Source organism: Crocuta crocuta, unplaced genomic scaffold (genome assembly GCF_008692635.1).
Source record: "Crocuta crocuta isolate KB4526 unplaced genomic scaffold, BGI_CrCroc_1.0 scaffold70, whole genome shotgun sequence".
NCBI lineage: Eukaryota > Metazoa > Chordata > Mammalia > Carnivora > Hyaenidae > Crocuta > Crocuta crocuta.
Window position 1 is genome coordinate 17809542 of NW_027528417.1, and position 19761 is coordinate 17829302.

At 37.3% G+C, this 19761-nt stretch overlaps 1 protein-coding gene across 2 annotated transcripts in view; it reads right to left on the minus strand.

Annotated features, from left to right (window-relative positions):
* Positions 1-19761, minus strand: part of YEATS2 (YEATS domain containing 2) — a 113605-nt gene that overhangs the window by 65834 nt on the left and 28010 nt on the right. For both annotated transcript variants that reach the window (XM_077754481.1, XM_077754480.1), the window contains exons 6-8: positions 17236-17481; positions 15003-15118; positions 2651-2812 (exon numbers count right to left, since the gene is read on the minus strand). In XM_077754481.1, the coding sequence (XP_077610607.1) occupies positions 2651-2812; positions 15003-15118; positions 17236-17481 (524 nt within the window). The remainder of the gene's footprint in view (positions 1-2650; positions 2813-15002; positions 15119-17235; positions 17482-19761) is intronic.

Below are 19761 nucleotides of genomic sequence, written 5' to 3' on the forward strand. Positions count from 1 at the left end.
TAGCCACTCTGACCGGCGTGAGGTGGTATCTCAGTGTGGTTTTGATTTGTATTTCCCTAATGAAGGACACTGAGCATCATTTCATGTGTCTGTTGGCCATCTGGATGTTCTCTTTGGAGAAGTGTCTGTTCATATCTTCTGCCCATTTCTTCGCTGGATTACTTGTTTTTCAGGGGTGGAGTTTGATGTGTTCTTTATAGATTTTGGATATTAGCCCTTTATCTGATATGTAATTTGCAACTATCTTTTCCCATTCCGTCGGTTGCCTACTAGTTTTATGGATTGTTTCCTAGACAACCAGTCTTTCAAGGTCTCGTCTAGTGACCTAAAACTCAGTACTTAATGAGATTCTCCACTACATGTCTGAACTGTCTGAACAACTGTTATAAAAATATTTCACCTTCCTCCTGCATGTTAGATCTACTATATGCCTTTTGCAATCACAAATTCTTTCTCCACATAACCTTCAAAAAACCTAAAATATTCCCGTTTTTCTTTTTAAGATGAATATATTCTATTCCCTACGACAGCAGCAGAAGCAAACAATTAAATGTTTACTATGACCTAATCACTGTTTTAAGCCCTTCATATCTATTAATTTATCTAATCTTTACAACCACACTATGAAATATCCCTTCTGAGACATAGTGAGGTTGAATAACTGGCTTCTCCAAGGTCACACAGCAAATATGTAGGAGAGCTGAGATTCAAACTCGGGCAACAAGCTCCAGGGCCCACACTTTAACTGCTAGCTGTCCACATCCCTGTGGTGTCAGACCTCCTTACTGTCCAGACAACTTTCCTCCAAATGCGTAACAGTTGGCTAGATATTGTCAGAATGCAGGGTATAGCAGGTCTACTTTACTTCTAATAAAACAGCCTAAGACTGCATTACCACATGAAATGATCTGGTTTTGCTTTTTGGTTTTTACTTTTCTAATGTGGTCATTAGAAAATTTTTAATTACTTACGTGAGTCACAATATTAGACAGTGTAGCTCTAAAGAGCTCCTAAAGAACATGAGCAACACATTTGCTTAGGAGCTAGAGGGAAGATTAACCCTAAGTCTCCCCTACTCATCAAATTACTTTAGACACCTGATGCAAGAAACATCTTAAGATCCTTGTAAAGAACATAAAGAGTTACAATTAAATCTAGGATACATGTTGGGGCACCTGGGTGGCTCAGCTGGTTAAATGTCCGACCCCTGATTTTGGCTCAGGTCACAATCTCACAGTCTGTGGGATTGAGCCCCACATCAGGCTCTGAACTGACAATGTGGAGTCTGCTTGGGATTCTCGCTCTCTCTGCCCTTCCCCCATTCATGCTCTTGCTCTCTCTTAAAATAAATAAACTTTAAATTAAAAAAAAAATCTTAAAAAAAAAAACTGTAAGGAAAAGATGGCTGATCATTGATACCAGGACAACTATCATCCATATGAAGAAAATAAAAAATCCCATCTCCAAGGATTTGCCTTTCTGACCAACTATAATTTCCTATCTTTCCAGCTCCATTCCTAATCCAACTATTTTTGACCCACTGGGAATTCCACTTCTTACCCACACCAATTTTCACTACCTTTCATTGCTCTTTATATAATTTCCCTCTCTCCTTAACCTAGATTCTATGGCATATCAGTACCATGATAACTTCATTTAAAAAGGGAGGAAATCAGTGATTTCCTAATCAATAATTAGGATTTTGGGTGAATTGTCTACTTCCACGTCAAAGTCCTTGAGAATGACATCAAGAAGAAACATGAGGACACTAGCTAAAACTGTTTTGAAAGAGGGAGTAACTGGGAAATTAGGAGATGTCTGCAACAAGGAGCTGAGGGTTTTTAGGCAGAAAAGAGGAAAATATGATCTAGAAGCCACATACTATGTGCAAGAAAAACACACACCCCACCCATGGACCTAATGGTATATGGTATGAGAGAGAAAATCAACTGTTGTTTGAAAGCTGTTCTGAGAAGCAGTGTTCTTAAGAGACAGCCATGTTCTGTTTAAGAGTCACGAGTGAAGGGAAGTTCTGAAGAGGGCTGAAGATATAGACTTCACTGATAATAAACCAAAACCACTTCTACAATACATTCATAGAATGAATGTGTATACATGATATGCAATATCACATAAAGATGTAAAGAATACCTAAATGAAACAAGAATCTGTACATACAAAATCAATCCATCCTTGTGAAATAATAACACCAACAATAGCAAACAACAGCTGGACTAGGTTAATATATGTAGGAAAAATATCACTGGGGTTACTTTTGAGAGGATGAGATCAAGGGAACTTGGAACATTAAATATTTCTGTAATGTTATACTTCTATGTTTATTTCTGTTATATTCTGATATTAAAAAAAAAACAGGAAATGTTTATGTTTATCACTATCTATATAAATAAGTTCAGCATTTCCAGAAAGGAGGAGAATCCACTAATGTACTCCTGACAGGAGGAAATAGTACCCTTACAGAGAGACCGTAATCTGCATGAAGGAAACACAATTAAAAGTATATTGTGACTAAAGGCCAAAACTAAGTAAAATATTATTAACATAATAATTAAAGGGATTTTCTCAAGTTAAAACACTCTATTTCCTCATCAGTAAATCTGTACTTCTTAAATTACTCAATTGTACTTACCTAACTTCCACAAGGTCATTTGGTTTATAGCTGGGATGAAGAAAGAACCAAACTTTCTTGACGAAATGATTGATGCTGGGTTCTCTACGAGACCCTCGGACATAAACCATCCACTTATGGGTTGACTGGTCATTTTCTTCTCTCTTATCAGGAGGTATGTACCTAGATGAGAAAAAAGGAAAAAACCTGAATAACAAAACATTGAACTCCTACTTAAAACAAGATTAAAAATAACTTATAAGAAAACAGCTGGGAATTCACAAATATATCGAGAATAAACAACATGCTACTGAACAACCAATGAGTCAAAGAAGAAATCAAAGAGAAATAAAAAAATATCTTAAGACAACTGAAAATAGAAATACAACATACCAAAACTTAAGGGATACAGCAGGAGGTTTTGTTTTGTTTTTTTACAAATAGTTTATTGTCAAATTGGTTTCCATATAACACCCAGTGCTCATCCCCACAAGTGCCCTCCTCCATGCCCATCACTCCTCCCCCCCACATCCATCAGTCCTCAGTTTTTGTCAGCATTCAAGAGTCTCTCATGGTTTGCCTCTCTCCCTTTCCCCCACCATTTCCCCCCTTCTTCTCCCCCTTGTTCCTCCGTTAAGTTCCTCCTAATCCTCCTATACGTGCAAACATATGATATTTGTCCTTCTCCGCCTGACTTATTTCGCTCAGCATAACACCCTCACGGTCCATCCATGTTACTACACATGGCCAGATTTCATTGTTTCACATTGCCATGTAGTATTCCATGGTATAGATAAACCACATCTTCTTGATCCATTCGTCCATTGATGGACACTTAGGCTCTTTCCATGTTTTAGCTATTGTTGAGAGTGCTGCTGTGAACACAGCAGGAGGTTTTAAGAAGGAAATTTATACCAATAAATGCTTACAGTAAGAAAGATAGCAAAGGAACAAAGCCCAAAGTTAGTAGAAAGAAGGAAATAACAAAGATGAGAGTAGAAACAAAAGAAACAGAGACAAAAAGAAAGTAAACAGCTATTTTTTTAAAGGTAAACAAAATAAACAAACGTTTGGCTAGACTTACCAATAAAAAAATAGAAAGGACTCAAATAATATTATAAAGAGGTGTTACAACTAATACCACACAGCTGCTGGGTGGCTCAGTCAGTTAAGTGTTGAATTCTAGGTTTTGCTCAAGTCATGATCTCCTGGTTTGTGAGTTTGAGCCCCATGTCAGGCTGTATGCTGGCAGTGTGGAGCCTGCTTGGGATTCTCTTTCCCTCTCTCTGGCTCTCCCTTGCTTGCGTGCATGCGCGATCTCTTTCTCTCTCACACACGCACACACACAATAAATAAACTTAAAAAAAAAAACCCAATACCACACAAATACAAAGGATCATAAATCTAAGAACAATTACAGAGGCACCTGGCTGGCTCAGTTGGTAGAGCATGTGACTCTTGATCTCAGGGTTGTTTGACCCCACATACAGATTACTTAAAAATAAAATCTTAAGGAGCATCCGGGGGGCTTGGTCAATTAGTCTGACTTCAGCTCAGGTCATGAGAACATGGCTTGTGAGTTTAAGTCCTGCATCGACTCTGTGCAGACAGCTCACAGCTTGGAGTCTGCTTTGAATTCTGTGTCTTGGTCTCTCTCTGCCCCTGCCCTGCTCGTGTTTTTTGTCTCTTTCTCTCTCTCAAAACTAAGTGAGCATTACAAAATTTTTTAAATAAAATCTTAAAAGTAAATAAATAAAATGTGTTTTTTTTAAAAGCTATGAACAATTATAGGTCAACAAACTGGACAACCTAGAAGAAACAGATACATTCCCAGAAACATACACACTGCCAAGACTGAATCATAAACAGAAAATCTGAACAAAACAATTACTAGTAAGGAGACTGAACCAGTAATCAAAAACCTCCCAACAAAGAAAATTCCAGGATCAGATGATTTATACCAAATATTTGAAGAACTAACACCAAGCCTCCTCAAACTCTTCCAAAAAAAATAGAAGATGGAACACTTACAAATGCATTTTACTAAGCCAGCATTACCCTGATACCAAAGCCGGACAAAAACACTACAAGAAAATTTTAGGCCAGTATCACTGACAAACATAGATGAAAAAAATCCTCAACAAAATTTTAGCAAACAAAATTCAACAATACATTAAAAGATCATGGGGTGCCTGGTTAAGCGTCTGACTTCGGCTCAGATCATGACCTCACAGTTCCTGAGTTCGAGCTCCGTGTTAGGCTCTGTACTGACAGCGCAGAGCCTGGAGCCTACTTTGGATTCTGAGTCTCCCTCTCTCTCTGCCCATTCCCCACTTGTATTCTGTCTCTCTCTCTCAAAAATAAACAAACATTAAAAAATTTAAAAAAACTCAAAACCCAATGACCAAGTGGTATTTATTCCAGGGATGCAAGGATCGTTCAATATCTACACAAGTATCAGTGTGATACACTACATTAACAATAAAAGAAAAAATTCCTATGATCATCTGAACAGATGCAGAAAAAGCACTTGACAAAATTCAACATCTATTCTTGAAAAACAGAGCCCATATATGACAAGCCCACAGCTAACACCATAATGGTGAAAAATTTAAAGCTCTTCCTCTAAGATCAAGAACAAGACAAGGATACCTCCTCTCACAACTTTTATTCAACACAGTACTGGAAATTCTAGCCAGAGCAATTAGGCAAGAAAAAGAAATAAAACGTATCCAGACTGCAAAGTAAGAAATAAAACTGTTTCGGGGTGCCTGGATGGCTCAGTGGTTAAGCGTCTGACTTCGGCTCAGGTCATGATCTCACAGTTCGTGGGTTCAAGCCCCGCATCAGGCTCTGTGCTGACAGCTAGCTCAGAGCCTGGAGCCTGTTTCAGATTCTGTGTCTCCCTCTCTCTCTCTGACCCTCCCCTGTTCATACGCACTCGCTCGCTCTCTCTCTCTCAGAAATAAAACATTAAAAAAAATTAAAAAAAAAAGAAATAGAACTGTCGCTATCTAAACATAATGTACTATTATATACAGAAAACCCTGACGACTCCACCTAAAAACTGTTAAAACTAATAAACAAATTCAGTAAGTTTGTAGAATATAAAGTCAACATTAAAAAAAGTCAATTTTATTTCTATACACTAACAAACTATCAGAAAAAGAATCTAGAAAATTATCCCATTTATAACTGCATCAAAAACAATACAATATTTAGCAATAAATTTAACTAAGAAGATGAAAGGCCTGTACACTGAAAACTGTAAGACACTGATGAAAAAAACTGAATCAGACAAATAAAAAGATACTCCATGCACATGGACTGGAAGAGTACTGTTAAAATGTCTGTACTAATCTATAGATTCAATGCAATCCCTATCAAAATGCTACCAGCATTCTTCACAGAAATAGAAAAAAACAAACCTAAAATCTGGATGGAATCATAAAAGATCCCAAATAGCCTCTTTTTTGAGGGTTAAAAAAAATAATAATAAAAAAAGGAGGCATACTTCCTGATTTCAAATTATATTACAAAGCTACAGTAATAAAACAGTATGGTACTGGCATAAAAACAGGCACATAGATCAATGGGCTAGATGAGAGCACAAAAATAAGCCTATGCATATGGTCAATTAACACATGATAAAGGCGCTAAGATATACAATAGGGAAAGGACAGTCTCTTTAATAAATGGTGCTGGGAAAATTGGACAACTAATACAAAAGAATGAAACCAGACCCATATCCTACACCACACATAAAAATCAATTCAAAACAGATGTATGACTTAAATTTAAGACCTAATACCATTAAAAAACAAAAAAGGAAAAAGAAAGAAAAAGACCTGAGATCCTAAAACTCCTGGAAGAAAACATAAGGGTAAGCTCCATGACAGGTCTGGGAAATGATTTTTTTGGATTTGACACTGAAAGCAAAGGCAACAAAAGCAAAAATAAACAAGTGGGACTACAGCAAACTATAAAGCTTCTGCACAGGACAGGAAACCACCAGCAAAACAAAATGGCAAACTAGGGAATGAAAAATAAACATTTGCAAATTGTGTATCTGAAAAAAGGTTAATATTGAAAATATATAAAGAACTCACATATGGTTGAAGAGGGAAAAAAAAAAAAGAAACCCATAAAAATCTGTTTAAAAATAGACAAAGGAACTAAAATACATGTTTTGCAAACAAAACACACAAATGGTCTACAGGTACATGGAATGGTGGTCAACATCACTAATCATGAGAAAAATGCACATCAAAACCACAATGAGTTATCATCGTATACCTGTTAGAATGGCTGTCATCAAAAATATGAGAAATAACAATTGTTGGCAAGAATATGGAGAAAAGGGCCAATTATTGGTGGGAACATAAATTGGTATAGCTACTATGTAAAACAATATGGAGGTTCCTCAAAAAACTGAAAACAGAACTACCACATTGCTGTGTATATATGCAAAGAAAATGAAAATGAGTTATCAAAGTGCTATCTGGGGGCGCCTGGGTGGCTTCGTTGGTTAGGCGTCTGACTTTCGCTTAGGTCATGATCTTGCGGTTCGTGGGTTCGAGCCCCGCGTTGGGCTCTGTGCTGACTGCCAGCTCAGAGCCTGGAGCCTGTTTCAGTCTGTGACTCCCTCTCTCTCTGACCCTCCCCTGCTCACGCTGCCTCTCTCTCTCTCTCTCTCTCTCCCCCCCCCAGAAATAATTTTAAAAAATAAAAAAAAAAAGTGCTATCTGCACTCTCATGTTCACAGCAGCATTATTTACAATAGACAAGATACAGAAACCTACACGTTCGTTAACAGATGAATAGAGACATGAATGGATAAAGATGTACACACATATACATACAGTTAATCCTTCCACAACATGCCTTTGAACTGTGCAGGTCCATTTATATGTGATTTTTTTTTTTTTACAATCCTATAAAATGTATGGTCTCTTCCTTATCATTTTGTCTTTTTTTTTTTTAATTTTTTTTTAAATGTTTTATTTATTTCTAGGAGAGAGAGAGAGACAGCGTGAGCAGGGGAGGGTCAGAGAGAGAGGGAGTCACAGACTGAAACAGGCTCCAGGCTCTGAGCTGGCAGTCAGCACAGAGCCCGACGCGGGGCTCGAACCCACGAACCGCGAGATCATGACCTAAGCGAAAAACGGAAAGTCGGACGCTTAACCGACTAAGCCACCCAGGCGCCCCTCATTTTGTCTTTTAAAGAAAGTTCTACATCCAACATGAGGCTTAAACTCATGAACCTGAGATCAAGAATCGCATGTTCTACTGACTGAGCCAGCCAGACACCTCTATATGATTTTCTTAATAACATTTTCTTTTCTTTAGTTTATTTTATTGTAAGAATACATTATATAATACTTGTAACATACAAAATATGTGCTACTCAATTATTTGTTATCAATAAGGCTTCCAGTCTACAGTATACAACTAGTAGTTAAGCTTTTGGGGAGTCAAAAGTTGTATGTGGATGTTTAACTGTGTGAGAGATTGATGCCCCTAACCCTCACATTGCTCAAGAGTGCTCAAGGGTCAACTGTGTGCATGTGTGTGGGGGTGGGAGGGGCTGTGCATAATGGAAAGAAGGCGGCCATGAGAAAGAAGAAGGTTCTGACATTTGTGAGAACATGGATGGATCTGGAGGGCATTATGCTAAGTGAAATAAGCCAGATAAATACTACATGGAGAAAGACAAATACTATATGGCATCACTATATGAAAACTAAAAAAAGGCAAACTCATGGTAACAGAGCAGAAATATGGTTACCAAGGGCTGGGGGTAGGGGAAATACAGACAGTTTGGTAAAAGGATACAAACCTTCAGCTTTGAGATGAATAAGAACTGAAGATCTAATGTATAACATGGTAACTACAGTAGATAACACTGTAAAACTTGCTGAGCGAATAGAACTTAAATGTTCTGACACTCACACAAAAAAAGATAAGTATGTGAGATGATGGGGCACCTGTCTGGCATGTGACTCTCAGGTTGTGTATTTAAGCCCCACATTAGGTATAGAGATTACTTAAAAATAAAACCTTTAAAAAAAATGTGAGGTGATAATTGATGTATTATTGATGGCAGGAATCCCTTCAAAATGTATCAAGTTGTAATATACACTTAAAATATAATTTTGTCAATTATAGGTCAATAAAGCTGAAAATTTTTATTAAAGCATAGTTGACATATTATAGTACTTTCAGTATACAACACAGTGATTCAACTACATTATGCTATACTCACTATATGTCACCATACAACACTATTATAATACCACTGACTACATTGTACCTTTCATCTCCATGACTTATTCATTCCATAAGTGGAAGCATATACCTCCCATTCCCCTAAAAAATATTTTTAGTTAAAAAATTTTAAATTCCAGGGGCGCCTGGGTGGCTTAGTCGGTTAAGCGTCCGACTTTCGCTTAGGGCATGATCTCGCGGTTCGTGGGTTCGAGCCCCGCGTCGGGCTCTGTGCTGACTGCCAGCTCAGAGCCTGGAGCCTGTTTCAGAGTCTGCGTTTCCCTCTCTCTCTCTCTGACCCTCCCCTGCTCACGCTGTCTCTCTCTCTCTCTCTCCTAGAAATAAATAAAAATATTAAAAAAAAAAAATTTAAATTCCAGCAAGACTTAATAGTTCTATCACCTAACCAATCAAAGTGAATCTTTCGCAATCATTTAAAAAATATTTTTATTTATTTATTTTGATTTCTAAGGAGCATTCTCTTAAAGTTTATTTTCAGATCATCATCCAATTTTAAAAAAATCAACTTTGATTTTCCAAGTAAATACATGAGATAGATAGAAATGGGTCTATTTTATTCCTGGGTTAGGGACTCTCCAGTCTTTGGGTTGATTTCATTCAGGTTTCAGGGTGCTAGAATGCTGCCATGAAGGTTGCAACTGGTCTCTTGCCTTTTAAAAGCCAAAACAAAAGCACCTACGTGGCTCAGTCGGTTAAGCGTCAACTCGTGGTTTCAGCTCAGGTCATGATCTCACATTCACGGGTTCGAGCCCTGTGCTGGGCTCTGTGCTGACAATCTGGAACCTGCTTGGGATTCTATCTTTTTCCTTCTCTCTGCCTCTCTCCTACTGTCATGCTTTCTCTCTCTCAAAATAAATGAAGTTTTAAAAAATAAATTAAGAGGGATGCCTGGGTGGCTCAGTCAGTTAAGTGTCCGACTTTGACTTCGGTCATGATCTCACAGTTCATGGGTTCGAGCCCCACATTGGGCTCTGTGCTCACAGCTCAGTGCCTGGAACCTGTCAGATTCTGTGTCTCCTTCTCTCTCTGATCCTCCCTTGCTCACAGTGTCTCTCTCTCAAAAATAAACAAAACATTATAAATAAATATATGTTATATTTATATAAAGCCAAAACAAACCATCCCCTTAAGTCCTGACCATGATAAAACTAGTATCTTTAGCCCTCCCTTTATTTCATGGGGACTCCTTATTATATTTTGTTGGAAAATTTGGTCATGGCCCCCTTGACAGAGACAGAGAGAGATAAGAGCATGAGCAGGGAATAGGGACAGAGGGAGAAAAAGAATCCCAAGGATGCTCCCCATTCAGTGTGAAGCTCAATGTGGGGCCGAATCCCATGACCCTGGGACACTCAACCAACTGATGAGCCACCCAGGCACCCTGGTCACAGCCTTCTATACATTTATCTGTGCCTATGGTTATCCTTAATAATGCAGTGGGCCAAGTTATACTGATTTCTACTGTTAATACAAACTTGCATTTCTTGAGCAGGAATACTATCACTTCTGTACTTACCGAATTCAGTTTCCTGATGATTTTGTTGCATTTATGTACCTCTATTAACAACTGCGAATGTCCTATAATTTTCCTTTTCTTATGAACTGTCTGTCTTTATTAAAAAGTTAGGCTATTCTCATAACAATCTGATAAGTGTTATCTCTTTCTCCTCAGAAGATTTTTTGGGTTTTTTGGGGGTACTTTTTTTTTGTTTCTTATTTTAAGCAATCTCCATACCCAACACGGGGCTCGAACTCATGATCCCAAGTTCAAAAACTACATGCTCTACCAACTAAGCCAGCCAGATGCCCTCCCCAGAAGATTTTTTTTTTTTTTAATTTCTGAGAGAGAGAGAGAGAGAAACAGCATGAGCAGGGGAGGGTCAGAGAAGGTGGGAGACACAGAATCTGAAACAGGCTCCAGACTCTGAGCTGGCTGTCAGCACAGAGCCTGATGTGGGGCTCGAACCCACAGACTGTGGGATCATGACCTGAGCTGAAGTCGGACACTTTACCGACTGAGCCACCCAGGTGCCCCCAGAAAATTTTGTATACAACTGAAATTACATGTTCACTCAGCCTGTAAAGCAATCTAAGTCTAGTAGTTTGGTTTGGTTTTGTGATTGGAATGTTTTAAATATCAGTTAAATTAAAGTTTTAATTTAGTTTAATTAATTAAAGTTACTTAGTAGTTCAAAGACTATTCAAGGTTCTTCCTTTCTTGAGTCATAAGCAGTATTTTTCTAGGAACTCTCCATTTCACCTAAATTTTCAAATGCATTGGCATAAAGATGTTCATTATTTCTTACCTCACAGGATAGCATTTGTAGCTATACCTTTTTTCCTTAATTTCATCACATTTCTGCATATGGGTGTTTTTTTTTCTGATTTCTTTGCTTCTCCCAGTGCATCAATCTATCTAATTGAGATGTTTAGTTCATAAATTTTAAGCTTTTCCTCTACTGCAGACATCTAAGACTATACATTTCCCTTTATTCCTTTAGTCTTATCCTAGTTGTGAATATTTTAGTGTGATTTTCCATGGACCTATGAATTGTTTGAAAGTGGTGTGAATTTCTAGACATAAAGCTTTTCTAGTTTTATCCTACTATCATTCACTTTTTTTTAAACATTTATTTTTGAGAGAGAGAACAAGTGAGGGAGGGGCAGAAAGACAGAGACAGAATCCACACTCTGAGCTGTCAGCATAGAGCCCAACGCAGGGCTCAAACCCACAAACCACAAGATCATGACCTGAGACAAAGGCGGACATTTAACAGACTGAGCCACCCAGGCACCCTACTGTCCTTGACTTCTAACTTTACTGTAACAGTGCTCAAAAACAGTAGTCTTGGGGGCACCTGGGTGGCTCAGTCAGTGGAGCTTGTGACTCTTCATCTCAGGGTTGGGTTCAAACCCCATGCTGGGTGTAGAGATTAATTAAAAATAAAATCTTAAAAAAAAAAGTCTGTATGAACAAGTCCTTCGATATTTCTTAAAGCTTGCTTTATGGCTTATTCTGTAGTCATTTTCATAAATGTTCCTTGCTCAAATATTACATGTAATAGTTTATGTGTGTATATCAGATCAAGCATTGTTAACTGATGTTCAAATATTTTATATTCATATAGGTATTTTGCTTGATCAAATTACTGAGAGAGGTGCATAAAATCTCTCAGTATACTAATGCGTTTAGAAATTTCTACTGTGACTCAGTTTTGGTTTGGACACTTTAAGATTGTTGTCTAGTACACTGTTATCTAGTATCTCCCTGTTGAATAGAACTTTAAACATTATTGAATAACTCTTTACCTTTATGAATGCCTTTGTTCTCAAATTCTATTTTCCCTGATATTAATATGCTACACTGGTTTTCTTTTGGTTAGTATCTGCCAGCTAAATCTGACTTGTTTGCTTACTTTCAAACTTTCTGTATTTAGATGTGTAACTGATAAAAGAGAACTGAATTTTAGATGATTTTATCTACAGTATCTTTTAACTAGGTAACTCAATCCCAAGACATTTTTTATAACTGCTGATATATTCAGATTTGTTGTTACTAAATTATTTTACACTATTTGCCTTGTTTTATTGCTTCATCAAATCCCTCATCCTGACCCTGCTTGCCTTTTTTGGAATCAGGGTTTTTTTCAACTTTTTTCATTCAATTTCCCCACCTTCTTTTTACTACTTTTAAAGTTTAAATCTCTAGAGAAGCCTGGGTGGCTTGGACAGTTAAGGGTCCACCTGTTGATGTCAGCTTAGGTCTTGATCTCAGGGTCATGAGTTCAATCTGCATGATGGGCTCACACGGTGCATGTGGAGCCTTTTAAAAAAAACAGAAAATGAAAATAAACAGGGGTGCCTGGGTGGCTCGGTCCATTAAGCATCAGACTTCAGCTCAGATCATGATCTTGCGGTTGGTGAGTTCAAGCCCACAATGGGCTCTCTGCTGTTAACACAGAGCCTGCTTTGAATCCCCTGTCTCCCTCTCTCTCTGCCCCTCCTCTGCTCTCTCTCACAAAAATAAACAAACCTTAAAAAATAAATATATAAAATATAAATAAACATATCTCTATGTCTGCTCTTTTAGTTATTATCTCAGATTAACAAGCATTCTTAACAAGTCTAAAGTAAATCAATAATTTTTCCCTCTTCCACAACAAACAAGGACTTTACAGCTCTCACGTCAATCATTCCCTCTTTACCATAATTAACCACAGTTACCAAGTATTTTAGTTCTAGCTGGTGTTCAAAAGATCCAAAAACCTGAAATTAAATGTACTTGTTTGAAATATCAATTACTGTTTCTTCCCTGTATTTTTTTTTATNCAGAGTGGCTAAAATGAGCAAATCTCCCCAGTATTCTTGTGGCCTGGTGGGTCTATCTAGATTTCCAGTTTAGGACTTTCCTCTTGTACTCTTGTTAAGAACCCAATTCTTCTTTTTTTTTTTTTGTAAATAGTTTATTGTCAAGTTGGTTCCCATATAACACCCAGTGCTAATCCCCACAAGTGCCCTCCTCCATGCCCATCACCCCCCTTCTCCTCCTCCCCACCCACATCAGCCCTCAGTTTGAAGAACCCAATTCGTAACACTTCATATGGTGTATTAGTTCCCCTACCTAAATGCATGCTCACTCTAAAATCATCTATAAAACAGAAATCTAACTGCCTTAATCATATTTTATGCTTCCATTTACTTATTTATTTATTGAGTGCAGGAGAGGGGGCAGAGGGGAGGGGAAGAGAGATAGAGATAGAGAGAGAGACAGAGACAGAGAGAGACAAAGAGAGCACGCGCCCTAAGTAGGCTCCATGCTCAGTGTGAAGCCTAATGTAGAGCTCAACCCTATGACCCTGGGATCATGACCTGAGTCAAAATCAAGTACTAAACACCTAACCAAGGTGCCCCCTTAGGTCTCCATTTAGATACCATCACAGAGACCATTAGACATCGTTATTTTTATTATCCTGAGACTTTTTAATGTACTTCTTGTTTGTTATCTGTGATCCATTAACTGGGATTTGAAAGACTTCCCCCCAATCTAAATTCCCCCCAAAATATTTACTGTCTGCCTGAATCCCTTACTTTCAATAATGGAATCTAATTACAATTTTCATAAATATATCAACTTATTCAACAATCAAATATTTACTGAAAACCAACTGCTATAAGGTACAAAACAAACAATATACACTTTCTACCCTAAAGACATTCCAGTCTGATTTGGGAAAAATATGTAAAAATAGGAAATGATTATACGATAAAGATGACAAGAAAGCACAGGGAAAATATACTTCATGAGGGAGGAGAAGGGCAAATAAAGACTTTGTGAGGAAATAACATTCTTATGGTATTTGAAGATGTATGGCCATCCATTCCTAAATACTTAGCAAAAATGATGGTGCTCCCACAAGATACCATGGGATCATAATTATAATATATAATCATGTATATAACCATAGATAACACATAATCATATATGTAATCATTGTCATAGTTAAAGAGCTAGCCCCTCAGCTTGCAGAAATTCTGTCAAGACATGCTCTGCAATTTTTTGTTAAAAATTTAAGACACTTCAATTTGAGCAACAAATATTTTTAGCAATTAGCTAAGGCCCCTTAGGATAGAACTAGATCACAGATCAGAAAAAGTCAAAACTTCTTCCAAATTTAACCACACTAACATGCTTGATAAAATACACCATTTTATATGGGGTGCCTGGCTGGCTCAGTTGGTGGAGTGTACGACTCTTAATCTTGGGATTGTGAGTTTGAGCCCCACGTTGGGTATAGAGATTACTTGAAAATAAATGCTTAAAAAAAAAAACCCACTCCATTTGTATAAAAGCTCACGTCTTAAAAATTTTTACCAAGCACAATTTTACTCTATGTCAAAGATTAGCAGACACTCTGAGGCAAGAGTTTCAAGTCTCTAGACCTCAGTTTACTTGTAAAACAACTAAGAGTATGGGGGGGAAAATCCTTAAGGCTTCCTCCTACAGTAATACCATAATAATAAAAGCATGCCAGAGTATTAACATAAATAGATAGCTGAAAACCAGAGAATTCAATTGGATACTCACTTGGACACATTGCCCACTACTATTGTTTTCTTTACAAAAAGTCGTGAAGTCTCATCTCCTGTAAGATCAGCATTCCGCTGCTCTGTTTTATGAGAGCCAGTCATACTAGCAGTGTCCTGAAAGAAATCATAATCAATGTTCACTATCAATGTGGACAATTTCCAATAGGCAGAAACCACAAAATCATAGAAGGTATGAATGGAGTAACTCAGATTTTTTTTATTACCAAATTCTCTGGCTTTGTCCTACTTCTCAGAGCAATAAAGAGTAGTTTCACTGTATCTTTTGCCTTAGTTTATATTTGTTCACGTAACTCCATACGTATGTATGTTTTTAACAGTCATACATCTCTGCTTTGTATATGCAAATAAGATATGGAAGGATACACAAGAAACTATTACAATGGTTACTTCTGGGAAATGGGAATGGGAAAAGCTCAATGGGATTTACTTTCTTTTCAACCTATTATATTAAAATTTTTTCAATGACAAATAACATAGACATGATTAATTTAAAGTTTGACTATAGATTGCCAAGGTTTAAATCCTTACTCTTCCTTTTACTAGATGGAAAGTTTTGTATAATTACTTGACCTCTCTATCACGATTTCCTCATCTATAAAATAAGGATAACAGGGGTGCCTGGCTGGGTCAGTCAGTCGAGAATGTGACTCTTAATCTTGGGGTTGTAAGTTTGATCCCCATATTGGGTGTAGAGATTACTCAAAGATAAAAATCTGGGGTGCCTATAAGGCTCAGTCAGGTAAGCGTCCAGCTTCAGCTCAGGTCATGATCTCAAGGTTCGTGGGTTAGAGCCCAACATGGGTCTCGCTCCTGTCAGAGTTTAGAGCCTGCTTCAGACTCTGTGTCTCCCTCTAGCTCTACCCAACTCCTACTCGCACTGTCTCACAAAAATGAATAAACATTAAAAAAAATAATAAAAAATAAAATTAAGGATAGCAGTACCTGTGTCACATGATTATTTTGTACAGTTCTCAGAGAAGAACCTGGTACATAGTAAACACTAAATATTTGTTACATAAACATGAGCATGTATATTACATACAAGATGGTAAGTTTTTAAATCCTATGACCAGTATTACCTAATTTTTTTTAATTTAAAACAAAAAACAGGGGCACTGGGTGGCTCAGTCAGTTAAGCCTCTGACTTTGGCTCAGGTTTTGATCTCATGGTTCTTGACCTCAAGCCCACATCGGGCTCACTACTGGCAGCACAGAGTCTGCTTCAGATCCTCTGTCTCCCCTCTCTGCCCCTCCCCCACACTTTCTCACAAAAATAAAACATTAAAACACACACACACATATAAAAACAAAAAAAACAACAAAAAAGGGGTGCCTGGCTGGCTCAGTCGGTAGATTTGGGGGCTGTAAGTTAAAGCCCCATGCTGGGTGTAGAGATTACTTAAAAATAAAATCTTAAAACACACACACACACACACACACACACACAAATGCAGTGTTTGCTCAGAAATAATAGTGGTTAGAAACAAGTAAATCCAAACATTAAGAGTTTTCATTTTTGTGTGGCAGCATCATAAATGACTTTTCTACTCTTTTTTACTTTCCTGTAGTTTAAAATTTTCAACAATGAATACACACAGATTCACAATCAGAAATTTTTTAAATCTGACTTTTATCAAAAATAAATCAAATCCTTGATGTCTATGTGAAAAGCAACCTGGAGATCTCCTCTACCACAGAACACCTGGCTAGGAAAATCATCCAGTAAGAGCTCCATAGCCAAAAATTATATATACCAAGAAATTCAGAGCAGCTTGATATGAGAACTCAAATAAGAAACTGGCAGGATCAAAGAGGAATAAATGGTTTTCAATTCTATTTATTGTCAAGTTTCCCCCAGTTTTTAAAGCATTAAAGTTCCACAAAGGAAAATGCTGAAGAGAAAACAAAACATGACAGAATGGAAAGACTTTGGACAAGGTCACAGAATTGCCAATTCCTAAAGGTTTCTCTCACTGTCTATGTGGATGGCATCTAGGAGTTGTGCTGTGCACAGTTCTGATTCAGTTTAATTCTCAGTTCTGATACCTGTGGGCAAATAGAACTTTAACCTCTTCGAGATGGTTTCCCCATCTCCAAAAGGGATATAATTAACTTATTTCCTAGGGTTCTTATGAAGGGAAAATGAAATAATACATACTTAGTAAATACTAGTTCCCTTCTCTGACTCCCTCCCTCCCATCCAACTATACCCTTCCAGTATTTCGACTTGGTCTCTGTTCCATGTTGTTTGAGAGTCTTTCCTCTAAATCCATATTGCTGTTATTGTCTTTGTCAGATAAGAAGTCATTGTGTTGAGATAAAGAATCACTCTCTGAATGATTGGCTGATGGTGTTTCTGATCTCTGATTGGCAGGAGAGGATGACCTAGATGGTGACTCCAAAAATTTCTTGATGGCAGGATGATTAAAAACCATTGTATCACATGTCTTTGATCCCTGCAAAAATGAAAGCAAGCAAGTCAAACTTTTAATCAAATCCACAAAAGCAAAATTTTAATCTTTCTAAAACCCTTATCTCTTTAGAGGTCATGCTTGAAATTCTTCAAAATCTCCCCATACCGTAAAATCAAGTCCAAACTCCTTAATGTGGTCTGAGTCAACAAAACAAAAACTAAAAAGTGATAAATAATTATGTGAAGGTCCTAACACTAAAAGCTAAAGACGCAAGTTCTCTGTAAATGAAAAATCAAGGTGAATAGGTAGTAACATATAGAAAGATTGGACTTTTAAAAAATTAGTCTCACAATGCTTTAACACAAACACATCAACTGCTCTAAATAAAACATTCCTGTAAGATATATAAAGATTTTTAAAATGTGTATATAAAATTGCTCCTACATAGAGTAAAATGCAGTACAGAATGCTTTAAAAGTATTAATACTTACATATAATATTTGCTATCAGACCAGTACTGAAGCCTGGAGTATTTCTGTGTATCTTGTTACTTAGATACAAAATACAGTGTACTCTGTCATAATATGATCCACTCTACAGTTCCTAGGAAGCCCAGCTTTCAAAAACTGTGCTATTAACACAATTTAGTGAGAGAAAAGGAGACAGAGACTAGGGCTTCAAAGCAACAAAATTGTTGAATTTCAATAATAAAGGGTATTTTTTTGAGCTGTGACGTATTTTGTTACAGCAAACTAAAAATAATTAAATAGCAGATCATAGTAGACAAAAATACACCCAAATATCCTTGAATAAATCCTAATCAGAACAGAAAAAAAAAAAAAATCAGTGCACTTCTAGACCACCAAATAACACAGTTCAGAACTGCTAATGGTTTTAAAAAAAAAAAAAAAAGGCAACAAAACATTAAATGGACAACCAGCTCTTCAGACACAGTAGTTATAAGCCCTGTGTCATGCAACTGCTAGCTTATAAGAGACGACATTAAAATCCGCCCTGAGTTGAAGAGTGTCTCCCAAAAATTCATATGCACCCTGAATTTGTGGTGAATATGAATGTGACTCTGGAAACAAGCTCTTTGCAGATGCAATCAAGTTAAGATGAAATCATACTGGATTAGGGCCTATCTAATAGGAGGGAAATGTGAACAGAGAGAAACTGAGAAGACACACAAGGGGGAAAATATCCATGTGAAGATACACACAGAAACTAGATTGATGTAGCCACAAGCCAAGGAATGCCAAGGTTTACCAGCAACTGCCAGAAGGTAGGTGAAGGCAAGGAAGGATTCTTCCCTAGAACCTTCAGAGACAACATGGTCTAGCCAATGCCCTGACTTTGGACTGCTAGCCTCCACAATCATGAGATAATAAATTCCTCCTGTTTTGAGCCCCCAAGCTTGTGGTACTTTGTTATGATAGCTCTAAAAAAACAGTTCAGGGGCACCTGGGTGGCTCAGCTGGTTAAGCGTCCAACTTCGGCTCAGGCCATAATCTCATGGTTCGTGGGTTTAAGCCCCATGTCCGGGCTCTGTGCTGACAGCTCAGAGCCTGGAGCCTGCTGTGGATTTTGTGTCCCTCTCTCTCACTCTCTCTCCCCAGCTAACACATGCACTCTCTCAAAAATAAACATTTAGAAAAAGAGAAATTAAAAAATAGTTCAGACTCTAATGATATGTATTAGGAAACTCCTAAAGTAGAAGAAACCACAATCTAACATCTAAGATTAAACTCAAATAATGCTCCAGATTTCTCCAAGACAACATTAAAAGTACCACCAATGCCAGGTTCTCTAAGCTCCAGAAGATGACATGAAACCCAAAATACAGTACCTCCTTTTGGTAAAAACCATGGGGAACAATGCAAAGAAAGCAGTATGCTGTCACACCTTCCCTAGCCCTGCCACCATTCTCACTGAGCCAGTAGTATCCAAGAGAATGATCTTAATTCTGAGAAAACTTACGAAAAAGAAATTTTAAAATGAAAACGAAAAGTTATGCTGAAATTATCAAACTGTCAAAGAAGAAACACTTCTGCTTCAGTTCAACCCTAACCCCATTCCTTTATAATTGGTCCAATCTCTTGGCAATCCCATTAACTAAGCAGTTATACTTAGTATCTTTACTAGGACAACCTGATTACTAGGGCTCCTGATATGATATAATCATGAGATATACAGAATCACCTATGATGTATCATTGCCAAAAATCTCTAACTTTAGTAAAATCTTTATACCCAACTACCAGTTTGCAAAAAAAAAAAAAAAAAAAAAAAAAAAGGGGAAAAAAAGAAAAAACAAAGGAAA